Source organism: Canis lupus, chromosome 1, assembly GCF_011100685.1.
Source record: "Canis lupus familiaris isolate Mischka breed German Shepherd chromosome 1, alternate assembly UU_Cfam_GSD_1.0, whole genome shotgun sequence".
In the NCBI taxonomy this organism is placed as follows: domain Eukaryota; kingdom Metazoa; phylum Chordata; class Mammalia; order Carnivora; family Canidae; genus Canis; species Canis lupus.
Window position 1 is genome coordinate 64,799,295 of NC_049222.1, and position 26,693 is coordinate 64,825,987.

At 50.8% G+C, this 26,693-nt stretch overlaps 1 protein-coding gene across 1 annotated transcript; it reads right to left on the reverse strand.

Moving 5' to 3' along the window:
* Window positions 1–476: 476 nt before the first annotated feature.
* Window positions 477–26,094, reverse strand: HDDC2 (HD domain containing 2). Its single transcript, XM_038526719.1, has 6 exons — window positions 25,931–26,094; window positions 25,080–25,201; window positions 22,955–23,057; window positions 17,123–17,191; window positions 4,789–4,927; window positions 477–841 (listed from the first exon to the last, which is right to left on the reverse strand). The coding sequence occupies exons 1-6, from the start codon at window positions 26,012–26,014 to the stop codon at window positions 744–746; spliced, it is 615 nt and encodes a 204-aa protein (XP_038382647.1). The 5' UTR covers window positions 26,015–26,094; the 3' UTR covers window positions 477–743.
* Between the last annotated feature and the right edge of the window lie 599 nt (window positions 26,095–26,693).

The window sequence follows — 26,693 nt, forward strand, 5'->3', positions numbered from 1 at the left end:
AAACGAAGGGGAGAAACTAGGTCTGATGTGGTCCCCACATAAGGTGCGGTGACCCCAGTAATACTCTTCTTCCGATTACAGATTTCTTACCTGGTGATCGATGTTCTTATAAATCGAGATCTGAGAATTTACAAATCGGGGAAAAAATGCAGAGAGAAGACAAGAAAAATATACAGAGGAAGACACTGTATACCTGAATTTATATCCCCAAATGGAGAAAAGGATTAGAGGGAGAGGCAGGTTACCTGTTACCAGGTTTACAAATCTCTGATCAGGGGCCTGAAGCAGGTCACAGAGAAAAGAACAATGTGGCTCTGCGGACGATGCATTCCTTTCCTCAGCACTGTGTCAACTCAAGAACCCGTTCATAATTTTCCGTCATTCCATGAATCTGGCCTTCGGGGTGGTAGGTTATAACTTTAGAATAAAACGATTTAGAATAAAACGATTTAAAATCTCCAATGAATAGTCCAAAGTTTAAGGTTTTAAAGATGTATTTATTTAGTTCATAAGCAGCTCCCCCCACTACCCCCCAGTCTTCATCCAGGGAATTTTCCAGGACCACATCCTGCTCGCAGCTTCTTTTATTATCCAGACTGTATTGTGTTTCTTGCTGGAGTCCAAGCAATGGAAAACAAACGGACTCACGTCTGGGGGGAATCAAAGCAAAAGCAGCAAAACACGACACGTGAGAGGGAAAAACACGACGCCCGTCGCAGGAGGGCCGCAGCAGGGAGCACATGTCAGGAACTCGGCTCACGGGCGGCAGCAGCTATGCTGGCGTTTCTTTCTGCCTCGAGTTCAGAAACCAGCTGGACTATCTCGGGGTGACTGAACTTTCCTGCAAGGCAAGAAGACAGGGAACGAGGTGTTGACAAGGAAATCCATCCGTGCGTCCAGCTCGATCCCAGGCTTGGCTCCACCCCGTGACTCAGTCCAACCATTCCAGGTCCCGGCGAGGGGATCACTCAGAGCTGATGACCCCAGGGGCCACGGGGCACTGGGGATGAGAGCCCGACAAAGGAGTGGCCCATGAGGCAGAGCGAGGGGAAGCCACCCCGGGCAGCCTGAGTGCTCCCAGTGGGGGCCAGACGCTCACGGAGGACAGCAGCCAGAGCACTGAACGCAGCCCCTGCCCCTTCCGCACCTGCGGTTGGGAGGGACAAGGCACCTACATATAAAAAGACTAGCGGGAAGACAGACGGCCTAGGCCGTGCCCGGATGCAAACGTGCCTCATGCAGACACTTGTACACGACAGCCCACGGATCCGGGCTGTCCCCGCCACTCAGTGCTCCCAGATTTCTGCCCCAGGCAGCCACCAACCTACGAGCCACCTTGGGCTGAAAGTAGCTGGCCCAGGGGAATACCAAACTCACCATCTCTCCCCTGGTTTGGGGTTTTTTTTGCCAGTGCCTTTGTTTAACTCTGTTCAGTTACTCCCTATGCTCGGCCTCCTCTGAACGTTCCCTTCACTTGTTTTTCCTGAGGTCTGGCTCACCCTGAGGACACGGCTCTCCCCGCAGCCCTGTCACACAGTGGCTCTTGTCCCTGGGCCTGGGTCTGCCCTCCGAGCTCCCCGCTGCCTCCAGGCTGCCCTCTGCCCCGTTCTGGAAAGGTCAAGCTATCATGACTATTCCCACTGTCCTACCAAAGTGGCTCCCATCAAGGACGCAGACTTAGCTGCATGCGGCTGAATCTGCGGACACCTAACTCCCCCCATCCTCCCCCTCCTCCCCATTTAGCGGCAACTCCACTGTTTTACAGGTGCTCAGACCAAAATCCTCGGACGTCTCTCATAAACACCCCCCCACAATCCTGTCCACCTTCATCCTCAGGATATATCCAGAATCTGACTAGTCCTTCCTTTCTCTACCACTACCATCCTGGCTCAAAGCACTATCATTTCTCACTAGGATACACCAATGGCCCCCAGCTGGTCTCCCTGCTTCCAGCCCACATGACCCTTCCAAGACACAAGTCAGATCACACTGGCCCTGTGGTCCACCTTCTCCAGGGGCTCCCCATCTCGCCCAGAGCACAGGCCAACCTCCTGAGCTGGCCGCCGGGCCTCAGCCCACTTCTCCGTGACCCTCTCTTCTCCTCTACCCCCACCAGCCACACTGGCCTCCATGCTGTTCCTCCATACAACAGAGTTTCAAAAAGAAAAAGAAAAAAAAAAAAAAGCCTTAAGTGGTGATTGAATTAGAAAAATAAAAATGTTATCAAACTAAATGTTATCAAACTAAAGCCTTTAAGTCCCCTTCAAAATCCTCAGAAGCCTGTCACCTGGCTCAGTGGGTAGAGCGTGCAACTCTGGATCTTGGGGTCATGAGTTCGAGCCCCACGCTGGGGTACCGTCTACTTAAAAAAATAAATCTTCGAGGGTCACAGTGTACATCTTCCTCTCTCCCTAACGAAGCTTGTTTTTTCTTCAAGCGTTATTGGGATGACTAAGAAACCACTCCTTACACCAGTTGCATTACTCACAATTATTAATTTCCTAATAGAGGCGTGCACCACCGTGGAAAGTAAAGTGAATTTTCATCTCAACTCAGTGGCGGGCACATCACCTTCTTTCTCAGCTCGTTTCTTCCTCGATAAGATGTGGAGTTTGAACCAGAGGACCCTTCAGGCTCCCACATTTTTTTGATTCTTCTAGTAGTTTCACGTTTCATTTTTTTTCTTTTTCATTGTGAGTGTGCCAAAGTGGAAGATGACCGTGTCAAAATGCAAAGCACCACGCAAACATGACTGGTACTTTATAGTTACGTTATTGGTGACGTATGCTATCTGGGAACCCAGCCGGTGCCTACGATGGGTTGGCAAACCTTTTCTGCAGAGAGTGAGACAGTAAATACTTCAGGCTCTGTGACCTATGCGGTCTGTGTTGCCAACTACTCAGTTCTACTCGATTCTGTTGCTGTGGTTTAAAAGCAGTAGAGACAACACACAGAGAATGAGTGTGGCTCTTTCAATAAAACTGTACCTACACAAACAAGCAGCAGCCCAGCCTGGCCATAGTCTGCTGCTCCCTCGTTCACAATGCTCTTCTATTTAACTGAGGTCAAATACTTCTGAGCACCACCTGTATCAAAGACAGAGGAGACTAACCTGGTCTTGGCCCCCAAACAGCTTACTCTGGGGTAGGGTGAGCTACTGGGGGTTTTGGGAAGGGCCCTAACAAGGAACACTGCTATGGAGAAGGCAAGTCAGACTGTCACGACCCTATGGCAAGTTCTGGACCAAACGCAGATTGAGCGACTAGAAGGGAACGCCTGCCTAATTTCGACAGGGAGGATTAGAAAAGGAGACCGGGGAGGCGAGTGGCCGCAGACTGCAGAGCCTTTTGGCCACTCCAAAGTGTCAAGGTCTTACTTTTTAGGAAGGGGAAAGCCAGAGAAGTTTAACAGATGGAGGTGTGATAAGACCTGTGTCTGCAGACACGCAGGACAGACACGGACGGTGAGCCTGGCTGGCCGAGTTAGGAGGTAACGACCACCATCCAATGCAGGAGTGACCGGGGCCTTGTCTGAGGCAGAGGCAGGGGGCTGGAGAAGAGGGAAGGGAAATCGAATCAACCTCCCAACCATGTGCATCGTATTCTGAAGCACAGCCTGTGGGCCAGGGGCCCTGCAAGATCCGGAGAGGTCCCAGATGGGCGCCCTCGGGCCGTGCTCTCAGGGGAGCCGGGGCCCGGGAGACACGGAGCTGTGCTCAGGCAGCAGCCCGTGCCTCTGCAGCGCGCTCAGCCTCTCTGGAGGCTCTCTGGGGGCTCAGAAGGGAGACAGCGAAGGCCCACTGCCCGGTATTATTCCAGCTACGTCATAGGAGCCAACCCCCTGGATCTTCAAATGCCCCCATAAAGTAGATTCTGTAGTTATCCTTATTTTTGTTTTTATTTTATTTTATTTTTAAATAAAGATTGTATTTATTTATTCATGAGAGATACACAGAGAGAGGCAGAGACACAGGCAGAAGGAGACGCAGGCTCCATGTGGGGAGCCCAATGCAGGACTCGATCCTGGGTCTCCAGGATCACGCCCTGGGCCGAAGGCGGCGCTAAACTGCTGAGCCACCCGGGCTGCCTGTTATCCTTATTTTTAAAAGATTTTTTAAATTTAACGTAATCTCTATACCCAACATGGGGCTCAAACTTACGACCCTGAGATCAAGAGTTGCATGCTCTACCGATGGAGCCAGCGGGCGCCCCTAGAATTAGCCTTATTTTAAAAATACAGGAACTAAGGCCCAGAGCGAGGTCAAGTCATTAGCTGGAGGTTACATGGGTTGTATGTGGCAGAACCAGAACCAGCTGGGCTCCAGGGCGTGCTAGGAAGCACCATACGGACAATGGTGGCCTCGATGGTGTGGGGTTCTCTACTTTTACATATTTTTCTACCTCCGTCTTTCATGACTTGGCTTCTGTAAAGCACTTCCATCTACATTCTCTCTGTCTCTCTCTCATCTCATCTCAAAATCCACCTATGACTCAAGTAGGGTAAGCCTTATGGTTTCTGTTTTCCAGAGAGGCCAGGAGGCCGCCCGAGGGACACACAGGCAGGTGTCGACGTGAACCTGGCTCGCTGCTCAGGCCCCAGGGTGGTGACGCTCTCACCACCAGGCACCAGACTGCCTCCCACCATGAAGCCCACCATCTCCCTCTTAGGTGCTCCATGGGAAAGTGTCATTGGACGGCACCAACAGCGGATCTCACGAAGGCGACATCAGCCACCATGCTAAGGGTCAGCCCAGCTACGATGGTGTTTACTGAAAACAGCACAGAGTACCTGCCGTGGAATCAAAGAAGTCCTGCAGCCTCCCAGGTTTGTTCTCAGCGTCTTCATACTCAGATGCCTGCAGGATCATCTCACATTGGTCCAGCTGCTTCACGAATTTAGCTTCTGCGCTAGATTGGTTCTCATACTCCTGAGTAAAGGCACAATGAGAGCAACATGATGAGAGCGGCAGGGCAGGCATTCCAGAAGATTCTTATTCTGGTCCTGAAGTCAGAGTCACAGCTAAGGGAACATTCTGTACTGGCCAGCCCTCCCGACCACACGCAAACCCTCCAGAGATACGCTCGTCTGTGCCTCCCCCTTACTATCAGCACCCCGCGCAAGGATGAGCTGGTGATTCCGTGGAGTCCCCCAGATGCCTCGAAAGTCTCATCTGTTCATAGCGACACTCCCGACATTTTTCTTCCCATCTGGGACCTTGTCTTCCTTTCAGGATCATTATTACTCCTTCCACCTGAGTCATGGATGTCTTTTTAACTTCAAGCTACTATTTCATCTCCTGCTTCTCCAATGATTTCCCTCCTAGTTCAGAAGGGCCAGGCTTCCTTTTCCTTTTTAAATGTCCTTTTGAATGTCTAGCCTTCTCATTGAATTTGGGCTGCCCCTTTACACTGGAAATCTCTGTCCTTGCTTTCCAAACAGAGAATATTTCACCAAGTCCCCCTGGGTCGTGATTCTGGAGGACACGGCCAGGATCTGTGGGTTCTATGTGCAATGGCCTGTGTGCACGCACGTGTTGGTGACAGGGAAGTGGTGAAGGCCATGGATGGGGAGCAGCTTTTTTACCTTTCCTCTTGCTTTTGGTCCCTCTCCCCTCAGTGCAAGCCTGAAACAAAAAGCTACAGGAGGGCTGCTTCTTAGAGTGTGACACATGTCACATAACTGCAAGTCCCAATTAATACTATATAGAATCGTTTTTCTATTAAGACCAAAGTGTTCCCAACTGGCTTCCCTGCAAAGCTCTCATTTGTAATTCCACCCCAGATGTGTTTGGATAATGAACCTGTCATGCTTTCTTGGCAGGGGGATGTGATGTGAATCACTTAAGGTTTCTCGGTTTTTATTAGATGCCTTATTCTTATAAAGGCAGCTATATGGATTTTGATAGAGCTGAAAATTGTACAGGGAAATCGTTTCAATATGAAACCAAATACATTTTGTTTCATTTCAAAGGCACTTAAAAATAATTGCTTTTATTTAAACGCTTATTCACATTTATAATTATATATTTATATTTAATAAATTCAAGTCCATTGCTCAACAAAGAAGTGGAATATACTCTATGCATAGCAGTCCAGGATTTTTCTCTATTCAAAGTGAGAAAAAAAAGATTTCAAGACCATTAGGAAATGACCACACACTGTATAACAAATTCCAGTGAAATTACATGTTTCTTTTAAAAATATAAATTGTTGGGTTTTTCCTCAAAAAATAATGGTACAGGCATCTCCCAATTTCATTTTCCACCAGTGAGGCAGCACCAGGAAAACAGTGTGGCCAATAGGGTTCTAGAAGTAAGATGACCCCACGGATCTTTGGGGAATGTACTGCAAGTGGTTTCTCATGACAGGATGCAGAAACAATGGCAGGAGCAAGAGGAGAGAGAAGAGGCTGAAGGGGGGAGGACGAGCCTTGCAGTTTGTGATCAAGGGTTTCAGCTCCTCCGGCAGCTACTGGACATCACTGAAAGGTTTCAGGCCAGAAGGGTCATGATCAGATTTGCACTGTGGAAAGATCATTCTACCTTCAGAGTGGAAAAGAGTAGACTGGAAGGAGAGAAATCAGGCTCTGAGACTGTAGCAGCAGAGAAGCCAGGAGAATCTGTCTGGGCCTCATCTCGTGGCAATGAAGATGTGACAAGTGGGAGGATCTGAGAACCACTAAGGAGGAAGAAGTGAACCAAAATGTGAACAGGAACAAAAGAAAGAGCTGAAAATGACATTCTTGTTTCTGGCATGCATAACTCAAGAGGGAGCAGAGGGGGGAAAGGGGCCTCCAAAACTGACCGAGCAAAGAGACAATAGAACCAAAACCTAATGAACAGCATTTATAACAAAACTATGTGACATAGCATTACCACGCATCGCCTCCAGCCCCAAGCCCTGGCTTCAATCAGCAGGAGCAACAGGGCATCTGATGGATCTGAGACTAGGAGAACCTCCCAACAACCAACAGGGGTGCTGCACTAGCTGCTGGTGCAAGCCCAGCCCTGGTGGGTGCACCAGCCTGACCTGCTCTGCTGGGGCTCCCCCCGCCGGGACAGGGGGCCCCCAGGAAGAGAAACTGCTGGAGGTGGAACCAAAATTGAGTAGGGTGAAGGTAACAAGAAGAAAAGAAAAAGTCCAGATAGAAGTGAGGAAAGAGGGGCACCTGGGTGGCTCAGTGGCCTTCAGCTCAGGGTGTGATCCCTGGGTCCTGGGATTGAGCCCTGCATCGGGTTCCCCAGAGAGCCTGCTTCTCCCTCTGTCTCTCTCTCGGTGTCTCTCATGAATAAATAAAATAAAATCTTTACCTCCCCCCCAAAAAAAAGTGCAGAAAGAAGACAAAACCAGGGAAATCTCTGAAAGCAAGCCACCATACAATTTAACACCACATTTAAAAACGAAACAGATGAGGAAGCTCTGTGAAATTCAAAAAAGTTATCTGGGGGCGCCTGACTCAGTTGGTTAAACATCTGACTCTTGGTTTCAGCTCAGGTCATGATCTCAGGGTGGTATGATTGCGCCCTGCGTCGGGTTCCACACTCAGTGCAGAATCAGCTCAAGATACTCTCTCCCCCTCCCCTCTCAAATAAATCTCAAAAAAAAAAAAGTTATCTGAACCAAGTTTTGTTCCAAAAGTTCAGGAATACTGATTAGGTATCAGAATGAGCAATAAAAAAAGATCAGAGGTCAGATCTCATACAAGCCTACCAGAAGATAAAGAGAACAAGGAACAAAATGACATCTCTACAGGTGATTCACATCAGAAAGACATTCTTAATTTTTTTTAAAGGACCAAATCTGTAAGAAAACTACTTCAAAAAGAACTATAAGATGCTAAGCAAATGGGAAGACATGAAAGAACCATATAAAAAACATCAGAGATAAAAGACAAAGTCATTTTCATAGTGAAGGCTAAGCAAATACACAGGGACTTTTAAATATGATAAATAGTAGCTTAAGAGAAATGGAAATTGAAAAGGAAGTTAGGTTTAAAAGTTTAAAAGTCAAAAAGAAATGAAGATAATTTAAAGGATCCGAGGGAAGGTGACAAATATTCAAAAAGGCAAAGAAGAACCAACACACAGAGATGTTGGAGTTTTGGAGGAAAAAAAAAAAGAAACCAAAGTGAAAGAAAAACTATATTCAAAAACATTTTCTTGAAATTAAAATTTCTTTTTTTTTTTATATTGAAAACACACACCAAGTAGCTAAGGATACTAACCCAGAAGGACCAACACCAAGACACATTCTAATAAAATCATATCTATGAAAAAAGTCCTTTGGACACCTATGCAGAGAGAGCATCTGACATATAAGGGAAATAAAATTATCATCAGACTTTGACGATAACGCTTTGTGACCAAAGAGAACGGGAGTAATGTACTGACCTTGCAGTGTAGAGAACAGAGACAAGACTTAGAGCATATTGTTCCTGTGAGCCCTTCTTGAAGAATCTACAAGAGAACAAGTTTCAGCCAGCCCAAATGACCAGGAAACCTGCCAAAAGGACTGGGAGTGAGCATCAAAGGTGCTTGCAGAACTAAGACTCAACGAGGTATAAGAAACAGTATATAATAGTTCAATGTTCTGACAATCTAAAGTACAATCTAGATAGAGTACAACTATTAAAAAAATACAGGAAGAAAACAGGATAGGAAAAACAATTTTTTAAAAGATTTATTTCTTGAAGAGAGAGAGTGTGGCAGAGAGAAAGAGAGAGCGAGCACGAGCAGGGAGGAGGAGTAGAGAGAGGAGGAGAAGCAGATCCCCCCCACCCTGCGCAGGGAGCCTGATGCAGTGATGCGGTATTCGATCCCAGGACCCTGAGCTGAAGGCAGACGCTTCACCAGCTGAGCCACCCAGACAAAACAATTTTTTAGACTGTTTTCAGTACCTGGAATTGATGATGGTGGCATATACACAATTGTTATCCTGAGACATGTATGTGTATAGCAAAGGACCAAGCCTACACAGTCAGGATTCCTTGAGAGGAAGAAAGGACAATATAGAAGAGGGTAAGACACACCATAAAGGAGGTTAATAAGTAAACCCCGTGCAGTACTGTATTCGAATTGGAAATGTCACCATGAACCCACGAGGCGTACACACAGATACCCTAGCTATCCCAGCTCTGTCCAGTAAAAAGCATAAAGACCATACCCAACTCAGCAGCAGCCAGGACCCCCGAGCGCACACTGTGGTCTTGAAGTAGCGCTGCCTACTGACACAAGGAGGCCAACCGGGACGTCTGGCCGAAGTGTGTTCGAGATGAATGAGGCTGGACTATCCTGTCATTCCCACCATCGAGGAAGCAACGACCAAAGTCAAGCATGATTCCCTCATCTTTCCGATAGGAGCTGCAATCAAAGACTAGATGACCAAGAGGCCTCTGCTAATACAATTATTTCAACTACTAAATGAAAACGAGATAAACACACGGGTATTTTACAATTGTGCAGCCCGAAAGGATGAAGGGACGTTAAGCATCGAGAAACCCCAGCCATTCTGTGGCTCATGATGAAAGAATCCAACAGCATCTACAGTTTTGCCAGAAAAATCCAACATGAGTCTGATCCAGCCTCTGGATCCCAGTGCACCAATCTGCACAAAGTAGAACACAGGGACATGCCCTGCATCGTGAGTGTGCAACTGGCAAAACCCAGGCTTTGGACAACTCTGCGAGCCAGATGGTCTGGATTCTTCAACAGATAATTTGCAAGAAAAAGAAAGAGGTGGGGTGGGCATCAGGAGCAGAGAAGGAACTGTGGATTAAAGGAGATTCCAGGGGCGCCTGGGTGGCTCCATGGTTGAGCGTCTGCCTTCAGCTCAGGTCTTGACTCCAGCTCAGGTTGTGATCCTGGGGTCCTGGGATCAAGTCCCACATCAGGCTCCTGCAGGGAGCCTGCTTCTCCCTCGGCCTATGTCTCTGTCTCTCTCTCTCTGGGTCTCTCATGAATAAATAAAATCTTTAAAAATAATAATAGTGAAAATAAAGGGGATTCAAAAGGTATATGAAACTTTAAAAAAAATGGGCAGGATTGAACTAAAATGTCTTGGACGACCGCTTGAGTGATAAAACCATAAAGAAGGTGAGGCTGTGCCTGTGAACATCAGCGGTTGCCTTTGGAGGAAGGGAGGGCCTGGGCTTGGCCTGGGCATGGGAAAGGGCTTCTGGGCCGAGGGATCCTGATGCCAGATGGCAGTTACGAGGCCGTTATCCTTCCGGTAACTCACCTGCCATACACAGGTGTTGGTGTCCTTTCCTGTGCTTTATTTTTCTATAAGACAGTTTTAAAAATAATAAAAATGGTTGAAAAAAATGAGGATGCGATGAACCTACTGAGTAGGCTATTTAGGTGGTGCTGTCCGTTAGGCTGTGGGAGTCTAAGTCCGGAGCCCAGGGGGGTGACTCCCAGGAGAACACACGGCACCGTCAGAAGGTGACCAGTGAAGCCCGGGAGGAGCGCGTAGGGACAAGGCCAAGGCCAGGCCCTGGGAAGGGAACCTGGGCTCGGACCAAGTCAGCCGAGGAAGAGGAAACCCGCGCACAAACTCAAGAAAGAGGAGCCAGACACTTGATGTCACGAGCACCGGGCGTTACACGCAAGTGAGGAGCCACTAACCTCTACCTCCGAAACTAGTAATACGCCCTATGTGAATGAATCGAATTTAAATTTAAAAAATAAAAAATAAAAATTTAAAAAAGGAAAATAAGAGCCAGAAAGGGACAAAGAAAATCAGGAAGGTACAATGTCACAGCCCTGAGGGATGAGAGAGCTTCACCAATGCACAGCCACAGGTGTCAGGGGCACCGGGCAGAGAGGGCAAGGGCCTTGGGGACAGTGGGGGAGGCCGTCAGCCTGGGGAGGCCGAGAACGGAGGGGGGTAATGTGGTATCCAGGGACGTTTATTTCAAAATAAGGTAGGGAAACACCCTTCCAGAGGCTGAGAAAGTTCCCATCTGGACGCTTGTATTTCCCATGGAAGGAGGCAAGATTACCTGCCATAAAGTTGGGGGAGGAGAGGCCAACTGGTGAGTGAGGAGAGTGAGGGACAGCAGATGTGGGGCCCCTGAGGGGGTGCTGCGGGCCTGGGTGCAAGTCTAGGCCCTCCTGGGGGGACCAGCAAGGAGGGGGGCCAGCAGGCCCCTGCAGCAGCCCTCTGCAGCCCCCAGCTGAGACTGGGGAACACAAGGGGCCGAAATGGCTGGGACTGGGGTTCTGTGGAGCAACACAAGAGGGAGTTCAAGCAGCAGAGAGACACAAGTCTGGGTCCCTAAAGGGAAGGAAGGGACAAGGAGGCCACAAGCCTCCTCCCTCTTCCTTGGGGAGGGGTAGGCCCCACGAAGCCTTACAGGAAGTTTCTGTCTGGAACCTTCCACTGGCTCGCCTCCCAGGGACTCTCCCTCCGGGACCCAGGATCCTCCTGTTGCTCTGCAACCCACTCCCCAGTAACACACTGCGCCTCAACTACAAAGTATCCTTTGTAGGGAGACTTTTTTAAAGGGTGCCTTTAAAAAAAAAAAAAAAAGATTTTATTTATTTATTTATGAGACACAGAGAGAGAAAGAGGCAGAGACACAGACAGAGGGAGAAGCAGGCTCCATGCAGGGAGCCCAACGTAGGACTTGATCCCGGGACCCCGGGGTCACACCCTGAGTTGAAGGCAGATGCTCCATCCCTAAGCCCCCCAGGCACCCCTAAAAGGGCATCCTTAACCCACTGTGTCTCCAACTGGCTGAGCTTCGGGTGACATGGAGAGAAGCTGCCGTGTGGGAAAGGCTCCCAGGCCAGGCGGGGTGCCAGGCGTTCTGCACAGGGAGCTCCTGCTTTGCCTTGGGACTCACCAGGATGGTTCTTTCAACTGAAAGGCAGGTGGTGGGGGGGAACATCTTTCTGTGATACTCGGGAGAAAAATGAAAATGTTTTCTCTTGACTTGCTGAAATCTGATTTCGCACTTCCATGACAAAGATAAATTATAATCAAGGATGTTTAATTGCATTAAAGAGACATGACCCTGGGGGCCGACAGCTATTTATAGCAGTGAACAGCTATGATTAACATTTTAGGAATCAATCAACTGGCATTTTCTATGTAACTGGTACTTAATTCTAAGTTTCCTGGATACAGAAGGACCATATTTTCTTAAACCCAAAGCAGAACATACAGACTGGAGACCGGAAGGATACAGCCTACCATGCGTCAGGCAATACTCCGAGTGCTTTACATGTATGCATTAATTCGACTGCCATTCGACCTATAAGATAGGTATGTGTGCTATTACTGTTGCCATTTTATAGTCGAGGATATTGAGGCGCACAGAGGTTCAGTAAGTTGCCCAAGATCACGCTGGCAGTAAACAGGGTATGTGAATCCTGGAAATTGGATATTGAAGTCCACGTACTAACACCGAACATGAATTATAAAAACGCAGAAGTGAAAATGAGTCTGTATACAGGGTTGCACAGTGTTCTCCAAAAATCTTGATGTCTACCTGGAATCCAGGAATGTGATCTTATAAGGTCTTTACAGACGTAATCAGATTAAGATAAGGTCATACTGGATTAGGATGGGCCCTAACCCAATCAATGACTGGTGTCCTTATAAGAGGAAAAATCTGGGTGCAGATACAGACCCAGGGAGAACACCACCTGACTACAGAGGCTCAGGTTGGAGCGATGTGTCTATAAAGGAGTGCCAAAGCTAGAAGATGCCATAAACAAAGAAACAAACAAACAAACAAATAGAAATAAAAACCGAAGAGGCATCTACCAGAAGCCAAGCAGAGGCAAGAAAGGACCCTTCCCTGGAGCCTTCAGAATATGGCCCTGCCGACACCTTGATTTTGGACTTCTAGTCTCCAGAACTGTGAGACAATAGATTTCTGTTGTCTAAAGCCATCCAAATTTCTGCAAATTGTTACAGCAGTGCCAGGACACCAAGAGTCTCTTACTACAAATAAGTAACCGGCGAGGTGTCCTAAACATGGTAAAACGGTAAATGCTTGCTCAGTGAACCACCACACCACATCACCATATGAAGACAATGTTGAACTAGGAGGGAGGTGTTGTCACCTGGCACCTAAGAGACCCTGGGCAAGGTACTGCTCCTTAAGCCCTGTCTTCTTGTCTGTAAACTAAAGGAGTTGGACACAGGTTTTCTTCCAGTTTTAAATTTACAAAATTTTAACAGACACAGGAAAGAATCAGAGACAGAATACAGAGATGATTTTAAAATAGATAAGAATACAGTAAAGTAGCCACTTACATAGTACCAGAGGTATCAGAGAGAGAGGGAAAATAGAGCTACGGAGAGACAGAGAATTAGTTTTCTGGGGCTGCTAGAAAAAGAACCACAAATAGGGGCTTAGGGAACAGAAATTTATTGTCTTATAACTCTGGAGGCTACAAGTCAGAGATCAAGGTGTTGGCAGGACTGGTTCCTTCCAAGAGCTGTGAGAAAGAATCTGCCCCAGGCCCTTTTCCTTGCCTTATAGACGGCTTCCCTCATGTTCACATGGTGCTCCCCAATACATATCTGTGTCCGACTTCCCCTCCTTTTTTTTTTTTTTAAGATTTTATCTATTTTTTTATGAGAGACACAGAGAGAGAGGCAGAGATGCAGGCATGTAGGGAGCCCGATGCGGGACTCGATCCAGAGATTCCGGGGTCACGACCTGAGCCAAAGGTAGGCACCCAACTGCTGAGCCACCCAGGCATCCCTCCGACTTCCCCTTTTTATAAGGACACTAGTCATACTGGATTAGGACCCACCCTAATGATCCCCTTTTGAAGTGGTTACCTCTGTGTAAATCCTATCTCCCCCCCAAATTTTTTGATCCTATCTCAAAAAGAAAAACTCTCTGCAGTTACCATTTCCTATTTAGAGAAGACGTGAAATGATATATTTCAAAAAATAAAAATTAAAAGAATTAAAAAAATTAAAATTAAAAGAATTTTAAAAAATTAAAAATTTAAAGAATTTAAAAAAGAATTTAAAAAAGGATATATTTCAAGATGAACAAAGTCTGAAATATAATGATTAAAAAAAAGAAACCTCCTTCACAGTTACTCATAAAGAAGTCCTGTCAATCCATGCAACAAGTATTTATTGCCTAATTGTGTATTATATTTTACTAAATATTGAGAATAAACTATGGAATGGAGCAAGAAAAAAAAATCCTATCTCCAAATAAGGTCTTATTGGGAGGTACAATGTGAATTTTAGGGGGACACAATTCAATCCACACTAGAAAGAGAGGAGGGGAGGGGACTATCTTCTGAGAACCGCCCAAAGCTAGGCCTTTGTGTCAGAAGATACTGTGGGCTCTGAAAAAACATGTATTGTGGAGAGTGACACTCTCGTTCTTGAAATAGAGTCTTTAATAAGCACAGGACGGGGAGAAATGGTCAAAGAAATTAGGGGCAAGTCTAATGTCTAACACTCTCTTTACAAAATAATACTCAATATTAGGGATGTACATTTTTTTTCAAATATCTAAATAAACTTATATACACTCGTGCCCACCAGCATAGGCACACGTCCATACTCATACGGAGACTTAAATAAGTGCTCAGTCTGTGCCTCCGGGGCCCTGGTGACCTTACCTCTTGACCTGAAGCAGCTACTGCGTTCATAGGGGTGTACGTGCTGGTAAAGGCGTTTAAGAGCCAAGCATACTATTCTCTGCGAATCAATTTCTATACTTATGTCTGAAAAATGCGCTGCTGCTAATATGTACATTCATCTGCGCCCTCGGGCTCTTCATAGGAACAGGAGCTCCCAACCCTTCCGGAGCGTGCAAAGATGACGTTCGTGTCAGAGAGTAAAGAAGCTCACAGTTTTCCTCCTGGGCACCAAGCAACATCCCACAGGATCACCAACAAAGCAATTTGATTCCTTGCTCTCTTCTTTTAATTAAGCTCTAGGCCGCCAGGCAGCAACAATTCTCAAGGACAGTCGCATACCAAGGCGGCCAGCTGTGCACCTGTCCTGAGATCTTGGACTTTTACAAGATCATAAAACTGTCACTCGTTTTGGGGTTATTGAGTCTCTTCGTGCTCTGTATTTTATGGTTTGTTCGTTTTTTGTTTTTTTCCCAAATCCAAAGTCTTTCTGTAATGTTTTCACTTGGAAGCTAGTTAATGAAATCAGAGAAGATTTTACAGTGAATTTCAAGTCAATTAATTTTTGTAAAGTAGATTTTGCAGTAAGCTTTTTTTAGCCGGTTGTTGGTGGCTAACTGAGAAAATAATGTAAGAGATAATGCCACTGTGTTTACGATAATTCGGCAACACAAGGGAACCAATTCTTATAAAAGGTTTTCGAATTACGCAAGTCCCTCCTTAAAGACATGAGATTAGTTTCGTAAACTCAGGGACTTTTTTTTTCTTTCAATGTACGGCGTGCAACCCAACTCCACTCCATTATTCCTCAATTCACCGTGTTCCAGAAGTTCCCTTGAAAGTACATTCTTTGGCACAAGGGGCTCTTGTCCCTGAAGCAACCGTGTTATACCTGGTAACAGAAACCACCTGAGCCAGGCTCCAGCTAGACACCAGGCATATTTTGCCAAATTTAATTATCACAATTATTCGGCCAGGCAGGCATTAACGGCTCATGATACTTTACCTTAAACCCTGTTTCAGTTTTCAGCATCTTTTTAATTTAGGAAAATAATATGGTATGTAGAGTACGTATTACGGAGAAGTCCTAGTGGGGCCTAGGGCAGACTCAGCTGCCGAACAGATGAATATTTCTAACATCAAAGCATATTGATTTTTATACCACGAGGGACAGGTCAGAGTGGGGGACAGCCTGAACAGCCTCCTGTGGACTCCGGTAAGATCCTGCTGTGTGTCGTCAAGTTAGAGCAGGTGTTTTTGTTTTGTTTTGTTTAAACTGACTCCCTGAACTTCGCAGACTCCCTAACTGTGGCTAAGGGCCTGTGGAGCTTATTATTCTCATGTTCTGGGAGCAACAAGCCAACTAGAGCCAGGTACCTGACCCAAGGGAGGTGGGATTCACATCCAGGTCTGTCTGGCAGCAAGGCCTGCTCCCTGCATCACAGCCTCCTACTGCCTCCCGAGGGAAGGACGCTTCTTCCATCCCCGAACCCAGCGACGCCCCAGAAAGCACAGCACACCACAGAATCCGGCCACTGGGTAAACAGGCCATCTCAGGAGAAACGTGCATTCAGGGGTCGACCCCGACACTTCCCTACCTGGCCCTGGGTCTTCCCAAGTCAAGGGAAGGCCTGATCCAGCATGCCAGGCAGTGGGAAGGGAACTCTGGAGGCTCTGAGGCTCAGGGGAGAGCAAGGCTGGGTGGTGGGGGGACCTGAAGACTTGGAAGGAAAGGAGGAGGATCAGCATTGGAAGGCAGCACGGGGGAGTAGGGATGGGAGGGAACCCTGGAAAGTAAGCGTGTGAGGTGAAGATCTTCGAGGCTAGGGAGCAGGGTCTGGGGGCTCAAGCGAACGAGGGCCAGAGTGGACCGCAGGGGAAGGGAGAGCAGTGGGGGCACAATGGCTTTCTTTGCTCTCTCCACTCTTCTGCCCTTTCCATCCAGCCAAGTGGCCTCCTGGTCTGCTGTGCAGCACTGGGAAGGGAGGGAGCACCCACAGGGCCCAGGCTCTGGCCTGGCATCACGGCCACACTTCACCTGGCCCCAACTCGACTCCAAACAAGTCTTCAGACTTTCCTAGGTGGACAACAGACTCGGAGAGGGGAATACGCCCAAGGTCCAAGCCAGGGCATGGTGAGGGCCCACGTTCTTCCCAAGGACCAGAAATGGGTGGGTGGGTGTGGGGTGGGCAGGAGAGCTGGGGGGGTGGGGGCGGGTAACAGCAAAGCGACAGGAAATCCAGGGGGCTGTGGAGTCCAGATCTGTGCCAGGCACTGTGGTGTCCGGGGAAATGGGGACATTAGGAGGGAGAAAATTTTCTTTTAGCCATGAGCAATTCCTGCGGCAGCCAGGAGGCGAGAAACAGACACCCAGGGGAACCGACTAAGCTGGGGACTGCCCGTCAGGGTGCCCTAGGCCACCCGAAACCTTGGTGAGCCATGTACAGTCAATCACAACACAAAAAGGTCAAAAAGCCACGCGTCCCACATACTTACTTCCCAAAGTTCATAAAGTTCCTTCCTGAGATCCTCGGGGAGGAGCTGGCTTAGCTGCTTCATGGCCTCCTGGAATAGCAAACAGTTCTTGGGATCATGAGCACATTTACCTCGTTAACAGCCCCCCTAGAAGGCGAGAAACGGGGCTCAACCGCTTACAAACGGCAGCTGAGTGCCCGACCCCCCCAAAGGGCAGCTGAGTGCCCGACCAGCTCGCGGCTCCCAAGGCGGCGGTGGGCGCAGGTGAGGGAGACGGTGTCAGGCCCCAGCGCTTCGCCCAGCGTCCACCCTGTGGCCTGCGGCGCGCCGGGCCCCGGACCCCAGACCCCGGCCACCCGCCAAGACCCTGGCCACCCACCCGGACCCCGGCCTCCCGCCAGGACCCCGGCCACCCACCCGGATCCCAGACCCCGGCCACCCACCAGGACCCCGGCCACCCACCCGGACCCCAGCCTCCCGCCAGGACCCTGGCCACCCACCCAGATCCCGGATCCCGGCCACCAGCCACCCACCCGGCCCCGGGGGGCTGTGCGCCCATCGCAGGCGACGGGAGCGAGGCGGGGGTCGGCGTCTGGCGGGAGGACCACAGGGGCCCCGTGCATTTCCAACACAGACACGCGGAGGCCCAGGGGGCCTGAGCGGGGCAGAGGCGCCACCCGCGTGGCAAAGCTCGGGAACGCTCTGCACACCGTCGCCCTCGCTTCCTACTGTCAACGTTCTGCCGCGGGACACGAAGCACGGAGCGCAGGGCGCTTACTGGCCTACGGACAGGGCCGGCCTGAGTCTCCCGTGGGCTGAGGATGCACAGGCGGGCAGGGGCAGGGGCAGGGGGAGGGCGGGGCAGGGAGAGGGGCAGGGAGAGGGGCAGGGGAGGGGGAGGAGAGGGACAGGGGGAGGGGATGGGGCAGGGGCGGGGCAGGGGGAGGGAGGGGATGGGGCAGGGGTGGGGCAGGGACAGGGGGAGGGGATGGGGCAGGGACAGGGGAGGGGGAGGGGGCGGGCAGGGGGAGGGAGGGGATGGGGCAGGGGTGGGGCAGGGACAGGGGGAGGGGATGGGGCAGGGACGCGGCAGGGACAGGGGAGGGGGAGGGGGCGGGCAGGGGGAGGGGCAGGCCAGGTGCAAGGGGATGGGGCGGGGGAAGGGCAGGGGAGGGAGAGGGGCAGGGGAGGCAAAGGGACAGGGGGCGGGGCAGGGGCAGGAGGAGGGGGAGGGGAAGGGCGGGCAGGAGGAGAAGGAGGGGAGGAGGGACGGAGCAGGGCAGGGACAGGGGGAGCAGGGGGGGAAGGGGGAGGGCACGGGAATGAAGGAGCATGGGGAGGGGGAAGGGCAGGGAAGGGGCAGAGGCAGGAGAAGGGGGAAGGGCAGCGGAGGGGTAAGGGCAGTGGGCGGGACAGGGGCAGGGGCCGCACCACCCAGGGCATATGTAAGCCGTCCCTCGCCCTCCCTCTGTAGACTTGTCCAGGGGTGGGGACCTCGCACCTCGCACATCCCGGGGTAGGGACCTTGCACCTCACACGTCCCAGGGTGAGGACCTCGCACCTTGCACCTTGCACGTCCCAGAGTGGGGACCTCACACCTCGCACGTCCCGTGGTTAGGACCTCGCACCTCGCACGTCCCGGGGTGGGGACCTCGCACCTCGCACGTCTGGGGGTGGGGACCTCCCACCTCGCACATCCCAGGGTAGGGACCTTGCACGTCCCAGGGTGGGGACCTCACACCTCGCATATCCCGGGGTGGGGACCTCGCACCTCGCACGTCTGGGGGTGGGGACCTCGCACCTCGCACATCCTGGGGTAGGGACCTCGCACCTCGCACGTCCCGGGGTGAGGACCTCGCACCTCGCACCTCGCACCTCGCACGTCCCGGGGTGGGGACCTCGCACCTCACACGTCTGGGGGGTGAGGACCTCGCACCTCACACGTCCCGGGGTGAGGACCTCGCACCTCGCACATCCGGGGGTGAGGACCTTGCACCTCGCACGTCCCGGGGTGGGCACCTCGCACCTTGCATGTCCCGGCGGGGGGACCCCAATGGGCGTGCGTCAGGCAGAGCTCGCAGGCCTTTCCCCAAGGAGCTGAAAACAGGTGCGCGTCATCCGCTCGCCCTGCCTGGCCTCCCGCCCTCTCCTGCACACGCAGGCCCCGTGGCCAGTCGGTGGGCAGTGGACCCACTGGGCCAGGATCTCTGCGGCCACACAGCTCACAGCCGCCACCCGCGGGCCATCTGCATGATTTGTCTAGCAGACGTTAGGGGGGAAAATGTCACCAGCCACTTCAGAGCAAACCGCAATGGCCAGTGTCACCAGGCTGCCCTCCTAAGTGCAGTCACAGCCTGGGCGGCCTGTGGCTCCAGACCGCCCGCAGTGGTGTCAGACGGGCCGTGTTTGGTGTCTGCGTCCTCCCCGGTTTCCTTTTCATCAATGGCGGTCAAACACTTCGAGAAAATCCTTGCACTTCCAAAAGTTAAAGATGTCTTTACAAACGGATCGTCTTTCCCGACGTTATTCCAGAGACAAGCATCTGTCTGTTGCTTTTGTTTGAAAAGAATGAACTAATGTGTATTCGCAGGTATATGAAAATCTCCACGCTGGGGTGACTTTATTCCTTTTGGGTGTCGCACCGGGCACCGAACACAGTGACTGGCGCCTGGCCTGACCACCGAGCAGGGAACGGACCCGCCACCCATCGTGCCAGATACTCTATTTCTACAAAGGTAGCGTGCGGCTGAAATCAACTTTTTGGGGATCACACCGGATTATGACTTACGGGCAAAGCGCCTGTTGATGAAAACCATCACGTCCTTTAAAAAGAACAGGTAAGGAATATGTTGTTGGTCTCTTCTTAAAAACCCGACATGGATTTTCTGGATCTATACTCTTTTTGCCGCCTTTGGTTTGATAGGATCAGATGGCCTTTCGAGACCTATTAGGTAGTCGACGTTTCGAGATTCTGTTTGGCAAGACACGCTGCACAACCGTGCCTACGTGTTTTACACGAACCGTCAGAAAACGACTTTGCCAAATCCCGGGGTCCACGGCTGCCCTCCGGGCAGAGAGCCCTGCCCCGGCCTCTTCCTCTCTGTGGGGTTTCTCGCCTTGTCCACAGGGACCCAGGGTGCTCACGTTCCTCGCTGCCAGCACGTGGACAATCTGCCCCAAGTCCTGAGCTGGGTCTGCCTCAGCCAACGTCCTGGGGCGGTTTTGTGCAGGCAGGAGGCACCCAGAAGGCATCCCTGCACCCTCTCCTGAGGCCGAGCAGTATGGGACCTCTCTGCACACCCTGGGTCCCGTGGGGTCTGAGGCCCGACCCACCGAGGACTGGGGGTCGGACCCTGAGCAAGTTACATGGCCTTGTGGCCTTCGGGCTTCACTTCTGTAAAATGGGGTCAATGATGGCATCTCCCTGGAAGGGCTGGCGTGAGGATCAAAGAGGTGACCGATCCGGAGCTCATGCCCTGGGGCCCCTCATCTACACTCTACTCATCGTCCGCTACCTTTTTCAGTTTCCCTATTTTACCACATTCACTCCCCCAATAAAAGCTGGGTTCTTCTCCTTTTAACCTCATGGTCCTTCAGCGACCTTCAGGCAACTCGCACCCCGCAGACACACACCGTCCGCGATCCTGCCTCCACGCACATGACCTGCTGCTGCTGCAGCCCGGCCTCGGGGCCCTGACGCTCCCCACGAGGCGTCACTCGCCAGCTCGGGTTATAACATAAAAGTCTGTCTTTTCTTGCTTAGGATGAGGATCAGACAACAGTAGTGCTTTGGCCCTAAATTCTCTCTGCCAGGCCCTCGTTTCCCTTTGCTCTCGCTACCTCCTCTCCTCCCCGACAATCAGCCTTGAGCCAAGGAACCCTCACTTAATTATCTTACTGCACAGTTCAGACCTCCAAGTCTAGCTCACAAACGCCGCCTGCATAAAGAGTTGTTCACCTTCCAGACCTTTCTCTCTGTTCCCAAATCCTAACACGTGGCAGGAAGAGGCAAGGGGGGTATCAACACTCTTTCAGGCCTTTGGTTTCCTGTCTTGGAACCTGCACGAGTCCTCACGATGCTTCCCCTGTCCCACCAAGTCCCCCGGGACACCCAGGAGGTACGAGGAGGCCCGAGAAGTTCTCATCACTGCCAGGATGGCGGGTCCCTCTGTCCGGGGCCCCACCAGGCCCCTCCGTGAGGTGTCACTGGCCAGGCCTCACTCCTGTCCAGACAGTAGCCAGTCTTCCCTCATCTTCACAGGCTGAGGAGCCTGCCCACGGACTCTCTCCTTTTTTTTTTTTTTTTTTTTCCAAAAGGCTCTGACTTGCTCCTCTGTAGAGGAAGCCTCAAATTCATTATGAGCCTTCATGGGGCCAGTTGGTCTTCTCACTCTGTGTGTCACTTTACGGTCTCCAAGGACCCTCTGGTACTTCACTGCACCACGTCTTCTCCACAAAGTCCAGATTTATCCTTGAAAAAAACCATCACGCATCCTGAAATGAGCTGTATGATTAGGGAGTTTTGTCCTCATCCCTTTCTTCTACGTCGGGGCGCCACTCAACACCCTCTGGGCCGGGGCTAATTCTTCCTGCCACTCAGGATCTTGAACTAACTGGGTCTTGCATTCATTCTGCCAATCGGTCTAGGGCCTCTTTATTCACCAAGAGTCTAGACTCCTACAGAGAAGCATTTCCTCAGCTTTCTCCCTTTTACCGGCTGTCGTGATGCGGAGCCTGTATTCTGGGTCTGTACATTGGCAGGAAGAACACACTCCTTACACCGTTTCCCTTGTTCCCATAATGTCAGAATTCCTAAAGTGGTGTTCCTCGTGCATCTTCTCGTCTCTGGAGGGATAAAAGTCCTGCTGCCTACGGAACGGCCGTCTCCCCCAGCTCTGAGAACAGCTATTCAAGCCCACCTTCCCTGTTAAACCATTTTGATGAAGGATCCAGCCACTTAGCAATTTAGGACCAATGTCCTATAATAAAAGTACCTTGCAATAATCCCTGAATTGAGAAGCAGCTATTCAACATTTAAAAAAAAAAAAAAAAAAAAGCGAAACAAAAACAAAACACCTTCTTGGATTTTCCAACTTCTGTGTCAAATATGTCTTCCTCGTTGGCCCTGGGCTCTGGGTTTAGAGCCCAAACTGATGCTGATTTACTTTTTTTTTTTGATGTTCATTTCCTACTATTACAAATGTTTTTCTTCTAACCAATACGCTAAAGGACTAATTGGAAACTCACAAGTAACTATAATAATTATTATATTTGGGATTTGCAGAACTTTCCTCCAAAGAGCTCAGCCAGCCTGGAGAATTCTTTCAAGTTCTAGCAACTGCCCTCGTGCTAATGAAAGCCATACTATCCATGTCCTGTATGCACGAGAACAGCAGCCAGCAGCTTCCTGACCCGGTGTCCCACGAGGCAGGCAGCAGGCGTAGTTTCCTGATCTTGTGTTAAACAAGGTTGAGAACAACCCACACCAGTGCTCTGCTCACTTCTGGAAATCCCTGCTTCTAGAAGCCAAGGCTGTAAGCCACCCAGAAGAGAGTAAGCACCAACAACGGATTCCTCAACACCCTGGGGTGACTCCGCCTCACCAGTCCTACCGGTCCACTCTGAGGCTCTTTTGTCCTGACCTCTGTGCCACCTAACCAGCTGCCTGTCCCACGAGATCCATCTGAACGTTCTCCAGCCCAGGCCCTCAAACCCTACAAATATCCTCCCCTGATTTCCCCTTTCTGAGTCACTATCAAAACTCTGTCAACAGTTTTGCATCAGGTCTAATCAACAGCTCTGCGTCACCAACGGGTCCCTCTGGTGGTCCCCTGCGGAGCAAACAGCACTGACCTCTTCTCGCCTATGCTTTTCTTCCTTGGGGATGTTATCCGCTGGTGCTATGTCCCCCACGATGCTCTCTGCCATATCATGAACCAGGGCTAGGCGTACACATCTGGCCAGGCGAGAAATGGTGAACGACCACACAGGGTTAGATTCACTGCCAGGACCTTCTCCTTTACCTGTGAAGCTGCAATTTCCTTTCCCCCTCCAACCTCATGGGGTGTTTTAATGCAGTACTTTCTAGAGTAACTCTATCCCCCTCGCCCACAACAGCTCCGATTTGAAACTGCTCGTTAATATTCAACACCGTAATACATGAATGCAGGAGAAACGGTTAGCATGCATTTTTTTTTTTTTTTAATGACCAGTTTTTCAAATATCACTTTAAAAGGTTGATGACTTCAGATGACAAAGCCAGGAGGAGAGGATCTGGTCATAGCATTTACTTCCTGATACAAAATTCAGAAACAATCATTTCCCCAGTATGCTAGCCAGATGTCAACATGAGGCTCCTCACAGAGAGATGCGTGCACTAGGGCAGTTGTGGTTCCAAACCCAGCAACCACTCATACACTGTGTGATCTTTGCCAAGCTACTTAATTTCTTTCAAGGCTCCAATCTGTCAGCCTTCATTTTATCAGCTGTAAAAAAGGAATAGTAGGGGACACCAGGTGGCTCAGCGGTTGAGTTGAGCGTCTGCCTTTGGCTCAGGGTGTGATCCCGGGGTCCCGGGATCAAGTCCCACATGGGGCTCCTTGCATGGAGCTTGCTTCTCCTTCCTCTGCCTGTGTCTCTGCCTCTCTTTGTGTCTCTCATGAATAAATAAACGAAATATTTTTTTTTTAAAAAAGGAACAGTAATACGTCATACGGTTGGCATAAAAACTCAGTTTGATAATGTGTGTTCCTGGCACCATGTTGATCAATAAGCAAATGCCTATGGTTACCGGTGATAATGATTAATGATGAGGATAATCACTGTCAAAGTAACAAAGGCAGGTCATGATATAAATGCCCCCGAGGGCCAGTCTGTTTCACGTGTCCACTATGTCGTAGGCAGTTCACAAGACTGTCTCATCCTCAGCCTGTCTCTGTCATCCAGTTCAAACCTCCAGCTACTCTCAGGTTCGTTATCTCTATCTGACACCACATTCGTCTTGTACTTTTTGCCAAAAATCCCACTTCCACACCATCTACAGAGTAACAGGGCTCCTCAACTCTAATGAACCTTCGCTACCATCAAACTGACGATTTACGATGTATCGTTTCCAAAACATAGCCTTAATTTCCTACCACCAGGGCTTTGGTGGCTATACCCTCCTCTCTGCACTCTGTGCCCTCTCCTTTACCAAGTCAACTCTTCAGAGCTCACCTGAGATTCCACTCTCTCTATGAAGATCAGCCAAGGACACCTGCTCTCTTCTACTAAACCCTTTTCTTAAACTCTTAATTTTTTTTTTAAAAAGTAATCCCCAAAGGCAATGTGGGGCTCGAACTCATGGCCCCAAGGTCAAGAGCCACATGCTCAACCGACAGAGCCAGCCAGGTGCTCCAACCTTGCCAATCTTTTGAATATAACTTCTTCTGTGCTTTTTTATAGAAGCCAGTTGGGACCTGTGTCCTTCATGGGAGATTTACCTACTGTCCTATGTTGCTAGGAAACTTTGTCCTGTGCTCACAAAACCTTTTAAACACTTGTTGACTTTAAAAGGAGATACCTCTTTCTCAGCTACGTCTTGCACATACCCTTCCGAAAAATCACCTCACAAACAGGTGATAGTGTTCATGAAAGGGGCTAGACTAAGGCACAGAATGTACTAACAATGACAGGATTTGAGACTTACCACACTCACTCTCGGGCCTGGAAATCCTAATATCACACTTAGGTCTGCTGGAGACCAAGGCAGGCTTTATCACTTGCCAAAAGAAAACCAGAATGTAGTTTATAACTGAAGCAATCAACACATTTAATTCCCCTTCCTACCCCCTGAACCTGTATGGGTCGCCGCAAATAGTCTCTCATTTATTTTCTCTAAGTAACCTCCGAGAATTAGATACAGGCCTCGGTCACCAGAAGCGGTGCCGAACCCACAGACCTGCAGTCCTAACAGGTGTCAGCGTCCACGGCAGCTTACCTGTCCTTGTTAAGGTGTTCATCTTTGGTCACCAGAGCCATAACTGCCATTCGGTACATGTGATCCGATACACTCTCCGGCCTCTCGACGCTTCTGTATACCCAGCCCGTCCGGGGGACTCTCTGATGAAAAGAAGAGAAAAAAGTTGATAAAAATAAATATTTAACGTGTCTGCTGTGCTCTTCGAGAGAAATCTACGGAGTAGGGTACAGAAGTAGCGTGACGGTTTCAGAAAGTATTACAGGAGGCCTCACCAACCGAATGGTCCACATCTGGAATCAAATAAGCCAGTGGGGTCAGAGAAGGAGAAAGAGGAGGGGGGGGTGAGTAAAAATAAAAATACAAAATACAAAAAGAGAAAGAGGAGAGGGAGAAATAATTCACATGTAAACACTGCAAGAGTCCAGCAGTCCAGTTACTCCGTGTTACTGGGATGGGAATTATGGGCCATACAGGAGTTCTTCAGACATTAAAAATAAAACTGTAAAGTACTGCGTTTCTCGGAACTCCAAGAGTTGGGACTTCTTGCATTTAAAGAGGCAGAACGAACGGGGCCTGTGGGGAAAGCTGCGAACCTAAGGAGCCACAGGCTTGCAGATTTGGAAGCGCAGAGGAGAGGAGCCTTTCTGGGGCTCCTGCTGCCCCCCGCGGGCTGCGGCGCGGCTGCGGGCGGAGGGGGCGCCTCGGGGCACCCCAACCCCACCCCCGCCCGGGCTCGCCCCGACACCCGGACCCCGCGCCGCCCCGGCCCGGCAGGGAGGGGGAGGCCCGCAGGCCCGGGAGGGGGGGAGGGGGGGAGGGGTGCAGCCTCCGCGGGCTGGAGCCCCCCGCGCCCCCGGCCCGCCGCTCACCTTGAGCTGCCCCACCTGCCGCAGGAACCGCAGCAGCGCCGCCGCCGACCCCGACCCCGACCCCGACCCCGACCCCGAGGCCATGCGTCCCGGCGCGCCGCGGGCCGGAGCTCCTCCCCTCCTCCTCCTCCCTCTCCGGCTTCTTCGCCTCTTCCCTCCTGACTCCTCCCCCTCCCTCCGGCTCTGGCCTCCTCCCTCCGTCTGTCTCCTCCCTGTCCTCCTCCCTCCCAGTCTTTCTCTTCCCCTCCTGACTCCTCCCCCCTTATGACTCCTCCCCCTCCTCTCTCCTCCTCCTCCCTCCACCCTCCCCTCCTGACTCCTCCCCCTCCTTTCTCCTCCCCCTCCTCTCTCTCCTCCTTCCTCTTCCCTCCCCTTCCTGACTCCTCCCCCTCCCTCCGTCTCCTCCCTCCTTCCTCTCCCCTCCTCCCTCCGTCTCCTCCCTCTCCTCCTCCTCCCTCCCCGTCTTTCTCTTCCCCTCCTGACTCCTCCCCCTCCTCTCTCTCCTCCCCCTCATCCTTCCCTCTTATGACTCCTCCTCCTCTCTCCTCCTCCTCCCTCCACCCCCCTTCCTGACTCCTCCCCCTCCCTCGTCTCTCTCCTCCTCCCTCCCTCCTCTCCCCTCCTCCCTGATCTCTCCTCCCCCTCCTCCTCCTCCCTGCTCCCTCCCCTTCCTGACTCCTCCCCCCTCGTCCCTCTTCTCTCTCCCCTGCTTCCCCTGCTTCCCAGGGCCAAACCAGGCGGCTCCCTGACCCTTCTAGGAAAG